Source organism: Falco naumanni, chromosome 12 (assembly GCF_017639655.2).
Source record: "Falco naumanni isolate bFalNau1 chromosome 12, bFalNau1.pat, whole genome shotgun sequence".
In the NCBI taxonomy this organism is placed as follows: domain Eukaryota; kingdom Metazoa; phylum Chordata; class Aves; order Falconiformes; family Falconidae; genus Falco; species Falco naumanni.
In genome coordinates, this window is record NC_054065.1 from 4,503,204 (window position 1) to 4,514,422 (window position 11,219).

Consider the following 11,219-nt stretch of genomic DNA (forward strand, 5'->3'; position numbering starts at 1 on the left):
AAGGAAAAAGAACAGAGGGAACGGTCATAGCTGCTCTGCTTCAAAAGTGATAGAGCCATGCTGTGCAGAAGCTAACATGCCACATTTTCTGGTGTTTTCAGGGAATACATAGCAACTTTCACAGTCAAACTTAACATTTAATCCACAACGATTGTGATATTCTATGATTCTTGTAATTTGTCAAAATTTTACAGTGCAGCAGCAGTAATTTTTCATAACACATTTTGCAAAGCGTTTTCCTCTCAGGCAAAGAGCCCAGGAATACAACAACGACCTTCAAGGTAGTGTAAAGAGCACTGCATTCACATGTTCACACATTCTAATTGGGAATACAAAGAACAAACCTTGTATGGATGTCTATAAAGCATCTGTGATCCCACACAGCAGAACCTCAAAATACATCGTGGGCAAGTGCCAGTGTTCAGTAACAGCTGAACAATTGGTCTGTCCTTTTCTGTTAGTGAAGACATGCTGGATAATGCTGAAGTTTAAAAAAGAAAAGAAAAAAAGCTTAGAATAAACGCAATTCAGCAATGCAACAATAAAAGGACTCACTTAACAGCACCATATTTAGAATCACTGGATTCTTTTTTTTTTGTCCTTTAGAGAAAGTGTAGGATACATGTTCTCTCAAATCAAAGGCACAACAGAATTGGAAGACCAACCCCAAAATACCACTGAGTCATGGAAAAGCTTCTGTACTTCCTAGAAAAATCTGAAGTCAAGAGTTCTGACAAACATATGCAGAGCTTTTGTCCAGAATTTTATCTTCGATAAAGTGCATTACATGACACATTAATTCTTTACTAAATGGAGAAGGGTGGAGCTAAGACATATTAAGCCAAACATAAAATGGGCATTCCTTCCAAAATTGCAGCAACTAAAGAATCAATGCATTAAATCACGGAGGGAGGCAGGGGGGAAGCCCCAAACAACAGATGCCATCCCCTTTCGTCATACAAAGCCCTAAAAGCAAAGGAAGTTAGCCCCTTCAATTTTTTAAGATTTGTTCTTTCCCATCTCAAATATAGGACTCCTTTGGGAGTTTTTGGCAGAGATAATGGGGTTTTTTTCCGTTAAAAGATTATAGCTAATTTGGTTTTCTGTCATTCTCTCTGCCCAGAACAGACTAATTTCTTTGGCTGAAATTTAATAATGGGGTAGAAATCTCAGCAAGTTTCCCAGTGAGATGCTCAACCTTACCGGCTATCTAGGAAACTTTAGGAGGCACATAAGAATAACCACAGTTGTTCAGGCCAAAGGTTCAATTCTGCTGTCACCCAGGGCAAGTATAAACAGATGCCACAGGAAAACATGTGTCTGCAGGGCATATGCCTCTGCCACGGTGTGCTCCCTTCCTCCAGTTATTTCTGGTTTGGGGGGTTCCTTTGACCTAGTGTGGTTTAACTGTTGGTAAACCTTAACAGATCTTTCCTGCAATCCTTCTTCAGTGTCTCTTTGAAATTCTGTTGCCTCTACATCCTTTGGCAAGGTGCTCCACAATAACCAACAGATGAACCACCTGATTTTGTTTGGGGTTTAGCTCCTGTAAGCAATGTTTGACAGGTGCCTAGTTTCCGTATCGAAGAGCCGGTGTAGAGGCTGGATATACGGGCGTCCTCTGTGCCAGCACAACCTGTCACACCTCTGGTGTCCTGTCCTACTCAGGAGCACCCTGCACAGAGAGAGCTCAACCTTCTGAGCACAGGAGAAGTTATTAATTCACTTAATTCAGTTTCTCCTGGATTTGGATTCTTTACATTAAGCTGTAAAAGCCAAGGACTATCTAGAAACCTTCAAACCTGCTTTTAAAAAGCATAAAACGAACAAAGATACTTTTAGGCAACTGCTAGCTCGATTCAGCTTCGTGAGGCTTAAATATTGCCACCCTAACGCCTTCATGCTACCATCGCCTGAAGCGAGGGGAAAAAAAAAAAAAAAAAAAGAGAAGCTCCAGACGCAATGTCCCGCTTCCCGGGCGCGAAGGCCGGCAGGCACGCCGCCCCCGCCGCCCCGCACGGCGCTCCCCGGCAGGCCCGAACGGCGAAGCCCCTGCCCGCCCGCCCGCCCCCGCGACGACAGTCGGGTCACTATCGCGACAGAAGCCAGACCCGGCCGGCCCAGCCGCGCCGGGGCAGCGCAGCGCTCCTGCCCCCGGTCCCGGCCCGCCGCCTCAGCGCTCGGCGAGGGGAGGGGAGGCGGCCCCACCGCCCGCGCGGGCTGCACCGGAGGGGGCGGGGGGGGGTGAGGGCCCGCTCCGCACGGAGCCGCCCTGCCCCACAGGGCTCCGAGCTGCCGCCGCCGCCCCCCGCCCCGCCCCACTCCCCCGGGAGAAGCGATCACCTCGCAGCGCCCCCGGCGCGGCGCCGAGCCTTCCCCCTTTCCCGGGCGGCCGGCGGGCACGATACAGGCTTGCGCAGAGGCAAAGCAGAGCGCATCGATGGCCCGGCGCGGCTGGAAGCCCTGCCCGAAATGCTGCTGGTGAATAGCTCGGGGCTCGCGCGTCGCGCCTGGCAGTGGGCGGGCGGGCGGAGGAGCGGGGCGGGCCGGGCCGGGGCAGAGCGCGGCCCGCAGCGAGGCGGACATGGCGTCGCAGCCGCCGCCTCCCAAGCCTTGGGAGAACCGGCGGCTGGCGGGTACCGTGGCGCCGGCTTTCCAGTGAGTGCGTGCGCCGGCCCCCGGGTCTCCCCTGCCCGTGGTGGGATTAGGCGTTCGACCCCTCAGGGCGCCTGCGCCTGCTCCGCCTCGGGCCTCCCGCCTCGGCCTTCTGCGCTGAGGCGAGCGCAAAGGTCGGGCTCGGCCGAGCAGCGCCTCTGCGGGCTGAGGGAGCTCGCCCGGGGTGTGTGTGTTATCCGCTGGGGTGGTTTGGGGTGGTTTGCCTTGCTTTGTTGAGGGGTTGTGTGCCAGGCGGGGAGCGGGATCTCTGGTGGATTCCCCTCCTCGGTGGGGAGAGGGAAGGAGAGGCCCCCGAACGGTGCTAGCTAGTCTCGAGCTCTACTTGTATCTGTAGAAAGCTGCACGTATATTGAGTGTGGTGAAGGTAAAGCTGTACGTGTTGTCAGGGGTGGGCTGAGTGCAGGCGGCCGTTCCTGGGGATCACGCAGCTGTGTAAGCGTGCACGGTAGGAGTGGAGAAGCTGTGTGTCACCCTCAGGAATTGGAAAAGATGCCTCGGTGTGTCCGTCTCAGCAGTGTTCACCTGGGAATCTGAGCTTTCCAGAAAATCCAAGCTCATGGAGAAGGATGTTGCACAGAAAGTGTTTGTAAACTTCCTTTTTATCAGAAGTCATGGAATGCTTGGCAGTTAAGATCAGTCTTGTTTAATTGCAGTCACTAGTACCAAATGAAAGAGCCAGCTGAAACTGGGCGAAAGGTTAGCCCAGGACTAAACGTTCAACAGATACTGCTGCTTGCACTGCCAGCTCAAGCTTTCTAAGCAAGAAAATGGATGTTAATTTTTCTCGATGGGGTTATCTAGCTCATTTTAAATTGCTTCAAACAGCTTTAAAGTGAGGTGTCCTAAGTTGACTGTCAGCAAGGGGAATGGAGCAGTGTCTTAAGTTACAGTACCTCTGTTTTCTGTGATAATGACTTATTTTTGCTTCTGTTTTTAACTGCTAAGAGATTTAGTGTCTATGATGGAAAAAAATCAAGCACTGTAAAGTTGTAACTTATTCTCTGCTGTGAAAATCAGAAAGTTTTGCTGAGAGGAGGCTGTTCCCAACCTTACACAGAAGTAGTATAGCGAGCATGCTTTACACTGAAAGCAGTGCAGAAAAAGTAGCACCATAGCACTTCAAACTTGAGTATTCTTCTTCTGTTTATTTTTCTGTGAATTTAATGGTCTATAGAAGTGGGAAGTCATGGGATGAGGCAGTAAACGTGGGAAATAACCAAACTGTTTAAGGGTCATAATATGTGATTAGCTTTTTAATGACACAGCAAAAGTTGGACAGCTGCTTGACACAATTCCAATACCAGACTAGAGTTTGCAGAGACTTCCTATGAAAGGCATATAGATAAAGTGACCTAAACTTCTGGGCATACAAAGGAATGTTTACTAAAATAAAAGCAAATAATTGATTTATAATACCTCTTCCTGCCAACAGTTAACTAATAAATTCAATCCTTGATGTGCTACGTAAAAGTAATTAGATAGTTTGTGTAGAAGGGGAAATTGGGGGACCCAAAGCCCTTGCATATGTTGTATAATTACTTGGATTCTCAATTAGGTCACGCCACCCTTTTCTCTAAGGGTGGATTCAAAGGAGCTCACAAACTTCCTTCCTGCTGTGTCATTGGCTCATTGTATAGAAGAGCTTAGAGTAAGTATTGGAAATAAAACTTGCAGTTTGAGAAGTTCAGAAATATTCTTGGTAGCGCATATGAGAGGCTTTTGTATGCAGAAAAATGATCTAGATGTAGCATTTCACGCTTTCTTAGTCAATACAATAAACAGATTGAAAGCTTTTCCATGTGTACGTTTTGGATATGCTGCAGTTCCACATTTACACTGAATATCTCATTATGTTTTTTCTTCCCTGAAAGACCTGTATTTCCTGACTTTTATTTACTTCCCACAGATGTTGTGCAACATATTGAGTGTTTGGCTACCAGGTTCCCTGCCCTGGCACTACTGAAACGCCCTGTTGTATTTATATAGTTAGCCAAGATCTCTGCAGAAATGAAAATATAAACTTATTTTGAGTACTGATCTTGCTTGTCTGAATTTGTTTAGGTCTGCTGACTTGGGCGACAACCTGCTGACCAGGCCTGGACAACCCACAGTTGCACGAATACCTCCACCTATTTTGCCAAGACCATCACAGCGAACAGGAAGCAGTAGTCTGAGCACTTTCAGGCCAGCATATAGTAGTTCTTTTTCTCCAGGCTATGGTTCATATGGAACTTCTTTTTATGGAAGCTATAGTCCTTACAGTTACGGATATGGTGGTTTGGGTTATAACCGCTTTCGTGCAGATGATATTCCTCCCAGCAGGTTTGTTCAGCAGGCTGAAGAGAGCAGCAGAGGTGCATTTCAGTCCATTGAAAGTATTGTGCATGCATTTGCCTCAGTCAGCATGATGATGGATGCTACCTTTTCAGCTGTCTACAACAGTTTCAGAGCTGTGTTGGATGTAGCCAATCACTTCTCCCGCCTCAAAGTACACTTCACCAAGGTGTTCTCAGCTTTTGCTTTAGTGAGAACTATAAGGTATCTCTACCAACGTCTACAGCGATTACTAGGTCTGCGGAAGAGCTCTGAGAATGAGGATTTGTGGGCTGAAAGTGAGGGGACAGTAGCTCGTGTTGGCCTTGAAGATAAGGCGACTAACTCTGCAAAATCCTGGCCTATTTTCTTATTCTTTGCTGTTATAATGGGAGGTCCCTATCTGATCTGGAAACTGCTTTCTACATACAGTGATGAAGAAACAGGTAAAGATGATTTGCAGCACAAGAGAAGTGCAGCATATATTTATTGTTCCTTCTGTTACCGTGTATAGCTATTAATCTTACATTACATTGATAGAAGTTGATAGATACTGGGGTACAATACTGAATTTCAGGCACGTTACACCAGTAACAGCCTGCTTCAGTAGCCCTTAGTTGAGCTGGGATGCAGTTTCCTGCTAAGCTTTCTGTGATTCCAAAATCAGGGTTTCTTTCTGTTTCCTTTGTATTAGATGTGGCAGTTGGGGCCAGGGGAAAAGTATCAGTTGGATTGACTCAACAAATCATGCTTTGTTTGTTACTTCTGTCAGTTCTCTATTGGGGAAGTTTTAGGCAGGGAAGTTGAAGTGTTTTCTTCATTTTCCTTTAAAAAAAAACAGGGAAAAAACCCTTCCAAACTTTAGAATTCAATGCAGATAAACTTTAAATTTCTTTTTGAAAGCAGTATCTAGTAACTGGGCAAGCGGAGAAGATGATCATGTAGTTGGAAGAGCAGAATATGATTTCAGTGCGCTCTCTGAAGAAGAAATTTCTTTCCGTGCTGGTGATGTGCTAAAATTAGCACCCAAAGGTAAACTTTCAGTTTTGTATATATTTTCTAATCACATGTGAAGTCCTATTGTTAGAGCCTGAAAATGTAAACAAACCACCACCACCTTATTTGATGAAACTCCTCATCCACGCTGATCTTTTTTTTTTTTTCCCCCCATAAGTTATTACTTGAATTGTCATAAAACTTGCATAGTTTTGTTCAAGTTCCTGAAGATGTGACACAGCCTAAACTTATTCAGGGAGTGCTTTGTAGTTAGCCTTGTGGTTACCTTTTCCTCATGTGGGCTGTGTAACTGTGAAAATCCTGAGGCATTTGCAGAACGGTGGTGTTACTGATTGCAGAACAACCTGCACTTTGCAGTACTCTTCAGTTCACCTCATCGATGCAGTTGCTTCTCTTGTGAAGTAATTTGTATCCACCTTTTATGGCAGAGTTATTTCCTCTGCATGATGAGCTGGTATGTCATCTGTCTTCTGGTCTGCTTGTGCCTCGACTGCAATATATTTTGAATTGTTTTGTAACTTGATATGTTTGCATTTTCTCCTTCAGAACAACAACCCAAAATCCGTGGTTGGCTTTTGGCTAGTTATGATGGCCAAACAACAGGACTTGTGCCAGCTAATTACATCAAAATCCTGGGGAAAAGAAGAGGTAGGAAAACGGTGGACCTGGAAGGGATTACAGAACAACGGCCAGCCTTTACCAGCAGAGCTGTTACAGGATCCACTGCTACTGTGACTTCAGAGGAGCAGGAAGCTGCTTTTGATTCTGTTTTTGCTGGAAGTAAGAAAGATCCTGTTGCGTCTGACTCCACTATGGTTAGTGGAGAGAAACAGGAACTCTAGTGCACTTTCATCAACAAAGCAACTGAACTGTGCTTTATTGATAAAACTTAGGGTTTGTTGAAAATCTGTATTGTAGTGGAACACTGATGGGTCTGTACCAGTTACTGCCGCTACTGACTGGTGAAGGGATGGAGAAATGATTGCTCAAATTTTTAGTATTTATTTTTGATTCACCTAAGGCTGTACATTAGTGATTCTACCCAACCACCTGGCAGTAACTCATAAGATCTTGAGATGAGGAGATTTGAGGCATTTATAATAAAGCAAACAAAACAACGGAGGCAGCTAGCCTATTCCTGTTAAGGAGACAAACTGCTGGTGAATTCTAGAGTTTATCATCCAGTCTTCATTGGGTTGTCGGCTTGACTAGAGGCCTTCTCAATACATATGCAAAGGGAAGATAGACTTCTGTCCTGTGTCCTCCAAAACTGGATGCCGAGGACCATAAAACAGTAATAGTGCATTGTTTCCCACACAAAGGAGGGAGAATTGCAAGAGATTTAGGTGACACAACTGAATTGTTAGAAGTTCTAAGTTAACTTGCTTTTCGCAAGAAGTAGGGCTTCTGTCATAAAGACCTTAAACCTTATAAAAAAGGGACTTATGAGAAAGGGAGGAGAAACACAGTTTACAAAGGAAGGGCAGTGAAGCTTCAGCAGTAGTTCTAACGAGTTCTCTTTTGTTTATTAAAAAACCATCAGAATAAAGGGTATCCTGCAGTCAGGCACTTGCCAGCGCACTTACTGTTATTCCCTTCTGTGGTAAACTAACTTTGCATCACTCCTAGCCTTTTTGTGTTGTAGCCTGGTAACTGCCTATCAATAGTCTATCGACTGCCATCTGCATCTCAACCTACTTCTGTTCTTCATTGTTTTTATGTGAATATCAGAGTATCTATCCTGCCTTTTAGTGCAGTAGGAAAGCATTAGATTGAGGGAAGTTTAACATAATTGGAGCAGCAAAGAAAAAGTACCATTTCTTGCTTAATTGCCCCAGTTAGCCAAGGTCTTGGAGTTAACGCTTTATGCTGCCATTCAGGTGGTAAATTTTGCATCTGCCCATAAAATTTGAGGGCTGTGGTTTATCAAAAGCCATAAAAACACTATGACTGTTCAAAGTATTTAGTATTTTCTTCGTATTGATGTTTGAGAATTCCATCTTGTAATACTGTTTTTGTTGGGGTTTTTTAAATGAAGAAAGATAATTAAAACTTTTTTCCGTGTAGTATATATGTATAATACGTTGAGCTTCTGAAGGTTAAAGCAATGGATAAAATAACTAAAGCTTGTCTTAATCAGTCAAATAGCATTTCCCTTTTATTTTAAAGGTACTCAAAAGTATTAGTAGAAGTAGGGTGTGTGCCTTTGCTTTATGGACCCACTAGTTTCAGTTTGACTGTTTCTACAGAGATCTTCAACACCCATTATATGTTACCAAAGCTTTCAGTATTTATACTTTAATTGCATTTGCTGGCTTTGAGTTCTTATAATTCTCTTCACCACAACAAAACTCTTGACAAGAAAGATGAAGTGAATAGAGTTTTATTGAGGTAGAGTGGCTGAAAAGATGGAGGTTATGCTGGAACCTTGGATTTTAAAGTAATCTCGGATTGCCCTTTGTTGATAATTGAACAAGAATTTTAAGTGGTTGTGCTCAGTATTGGGAGATGGCAAAGAATCATTTTTATTAGATTGTTAGATCTTCAGGTGCAGAGGAAAAGGAGAGTAGTTAAAGGGCAAATGAGAAACTTGAAACTAGGTTTAAAACAGAACATGTTCCTGAGACATTTCCCTGTGTACCAGGGCATTAAAGAAAATTATCTATATTTGGAAATGACATCTGTTGTTGAAATAAAAATAGCAAACAATCCTGAAATATAAAATATACAGAGGAAAGAAGGGGGGCGGGTATCAAGTGTACAGTTCTGCTTATGGTGTGTATTCCTGAAGGGAATTCATTTACTATTGTGAGATTTAATTAATGGGCTGTCAGCCTCTTCTGTATCAGTGAAAGATTTCCTCCTTCAGAGGGAGGATCTTTTAAATAAATGAATAAATAAACTCAACCTTCTGTAGACATCTGTGTTCCTGCTCAGAACAAGTTGGGAAGACAGTACCATGATGATTGTTGAAATCTTTAAACCTTACTAATTTTTAGAAAGACGAATTTAATTTCACTTTTCAGGTCATACTGTTTTGAAAAAAAATTCTTTTAGTGGCAAGTTATTAATAACTGACTTGGTTTTGTGGTAGTTTGACTTAGTCTACCAATTGCTGTCATAACTGTATCTGCTAAATCTTGACAAGAATTTTGATCCTTTCAATCTTGTGATTACTTTAATGAGGAAAGAAGGCTCTGAGGAAATTAAGCAAGTTATTTAACTCACAATTAATTGTACTGATTGCAGAAGGATATTAAAATGCATTGAAGTAAAATACATACTGTGCTTTAAGATATTTTTTTTTTTGTAATGCATGAACTAGCACAAGGGAAAAAACTGTGAGTCCTCCAGTTTCATTGCCTTACGTTTCTGCCCCTATGTCAGACTATAGAAAAAGATCTAAATGAATGTTGATTGAAAAAGGGAGGCTGGTTGGCAGGCTGCTCAAGACTTGCACAACTTCAGAAAGGTGAGATGACAAACGAGCAGGTGTGGTTGTAACAGAAGTGTGTAGGGGAGGGGGTCAGAAAAGAGATACTGTTGAGATACTGCTGAACTTAGACATTAGGCAGTTGAGTCTTATTTTGAGTCTAAGTTACCTGTATGTTATTCTTTGGAACTACTTATATACCTGTAGCAGTCCTAGAAGTCTGTTACAGACTTCTATGACGTTTATATAAGGCTTTAGTTTAACCTCACTTGAATCTTATTGATGCTGTTTAATATACCGAGCATTTTCTGCTTGAATACTATCTGAACTAATGACAGAAGCCAGTTTTGACTGGTTCTGTGGGTGCTAGCAGTATGGGAACATGCACACATTCAAAGCTACGTTCAGGTTTCTGAATAATAAATTTAAAGTACTCTCTTTGTCTAGTAGAACTTAATAAAATCAGCTGCCTTTGCACAGTTTTGAAACTTCTTCCTTTTGTGGAACTAGACTGCATTTGAGCTAGTAAGGTTTTGAATTATTTGGGGACCTTGGTGACATTTGCTAGTAAGGTAAATAAAAAGAAAATATGGTTTCTTACAAATCTGATCTCTTGGCAATGAAAATTTTCCAGAAGAGGTATGAACTCAGAAACCAACACAGTGATTTTTCTTGACACACCATTGTAGAAATACTCTTGTCTGCAATAGTAGTGGAACTGTATGTATTTTACAAAACATTGAAAATATGAAACCTTATGTTTTTAAGTAGCTCCTGGTTTTTCTTATCCATGTAGGTGTGGCTGTGTGTTGGGATTAGCAAACATTTTTGGCCGTGTTGGCAGGTAGTAATTGAGTGTGTCAACAGGTGGTGATACACTGAGGTTTTTTCTCCTTTGTGTCTTGGCATCAGGTGTTCAGCAGACCAATTTGAAGCAGGTTTGGGATTATAAATCAGTCTCCTGGATTCTGTGGTGATACCAAACACAGCCTTTAAGCAGCTGGATAATCTCTCCTTGAAAGAAATGTGCTCGTATAACTGGTTTAAATAGTAACATAGGCATGCTGTCCATGCAAGGCACCCCTGGATCTTTCTTATCTACAGTTTCTAAATCTACTTCAAGGTATTAAAGTTGCCTAAATTTCACAAGTTAGAAAACTACAAGATTTGAGCAAATGACATGGATTATTTCTGCTGTCAGAGGGCATCTTGACAGGTTTTGGGTTTTAGAGGTGAAAATGCTGTAAATGCAAAAAAATAGTTCTACTACCTTTGAATTATTGGTAACAAAACAAGCATAGTCTAGAGACTATCAAATGAGTAAAATTTAAGGTATGCTATTTTTTTGTTCTCAAATATTGATATTGGTGGCTTTTTGTTATTAAAAAAAAATAAGGGAGGGATTAAACTTTTGCCTAACAGCACAGGTTAATTTTAAAACCATGTTGCCAGTTCTGTGTGACATACCATCAAGCTTCCACAGCATTAATGACTTTCATGTTCTAATAATATCGCAATATAGCAGCATTAGCTTATTCCTAGGATTACTGTGGGATGGTGTGGAATGGGATGGAAGTGCTTTCTGCTCTCACTGAAACCCAAACGAAGCTTTCGTACTGACTAAAGAATTCAGATTTCATATACTTCTCTAGATGGGTGCAATTTTTATTTATTTTTTTTTTGTTAACGCGTCTGTGCTGTTTTGCATTTTCTGGCCTTGCTGTATTACTCCAGATTTTAGGGGTGGGGTTTTTTTTGGAAGAAAACGGTTAATATCCCT

The 11,219-nt window shown here is 42.4% G+C and overlaps 2 protein-coding genes across 4 annotated transcripts in view; one reads left to right on the forward strand and one right to left on the reverse strand.

Annotated features, from left to right (window-relative positions):
* PUS10 (pseudouridine synthase 10) overlaps nt 1-2,439 on the reverse strand; it is a 36,696-nt gene extending 34,257 nt beyond the window's left edge. For both annotated transcript variants that reach the window (XM_040611437.1, XM_040611436.1), the window contains exons 1-2: nt 2,344-2,439; nt 345-481 (exon numbers count right to left, since the gene is read on the reverse strand). In XM_040611437.1, coding sequence (XP_040467371.1) covers nt 345-470 — 126 coding nt within the window. In that variant the 5' untranslated portion in view covers nt 471-481; nt 2,344-2,439. The remainder of the gene's footprint in view (nt 1-344; nt 482-2,343) is intronic.
* A 106-nt stretch (nt 2,440-2,545) lies between these two features.
* PEX13 (peroxisomal biogenesis factor 13) lies at nt 2,546-9,285 on the forward strand. Of its 2 annotated transcripts, none has more exons than XM_040611806.1 (4): nt 2,546-2,658; nt 4,738-5,435; nt 5,893-6,021; nt 6,553-9,285. In XM_040611806.1, the coding sequence occupies exons 1-4, from the start codon at nt 2,585-2,587 to the stop codon at nt 6,846-6,848; spliced, it is 1,197 nt and encodes a 398-aa protein (XP_040467740.1). In that variant the 5' UTR covers nt 2,546-2,584; the 3' UTR covers nt 6,849-9,285. The 2 variants fall into 2 exon arrangements, with proteins under 2 accessions (XP_040467740.1, XP_040467741.1); XM_040611807.1 differs by having other exon boundaries at nt 2,547-2,658; nt 5,896-6,021.
* Nucleotides 9,286-11,219: the final 1,934 nt, after the last annotated feature.

Excerpts from the sequence above, each read along its gene's own strand:
- PEX13 (XM_040611806.1), top strand. The coding sequence starts at position 2,585 with ATGGCGTCGCAGCCGCCGCCTCCCAAGCCTTGGGAGAACCGGCGGCTG. Across the intron at positions 2,659-4,737 it reads ACCGTGGCGCCGGCTTTCCA|GTCTGCTGACTTGGGCGACA; the intron begins GTGAGTGCGTGC and ends GAATTTGTTTAG. Across the intron at positions 6,022-6,552 it reads GCTAAAATTAGCACCCAAAG|AACAACAACCCAAAATCCGT; the intron begins GTAAACTTTCAG and ends TTTCTCCTTCAG.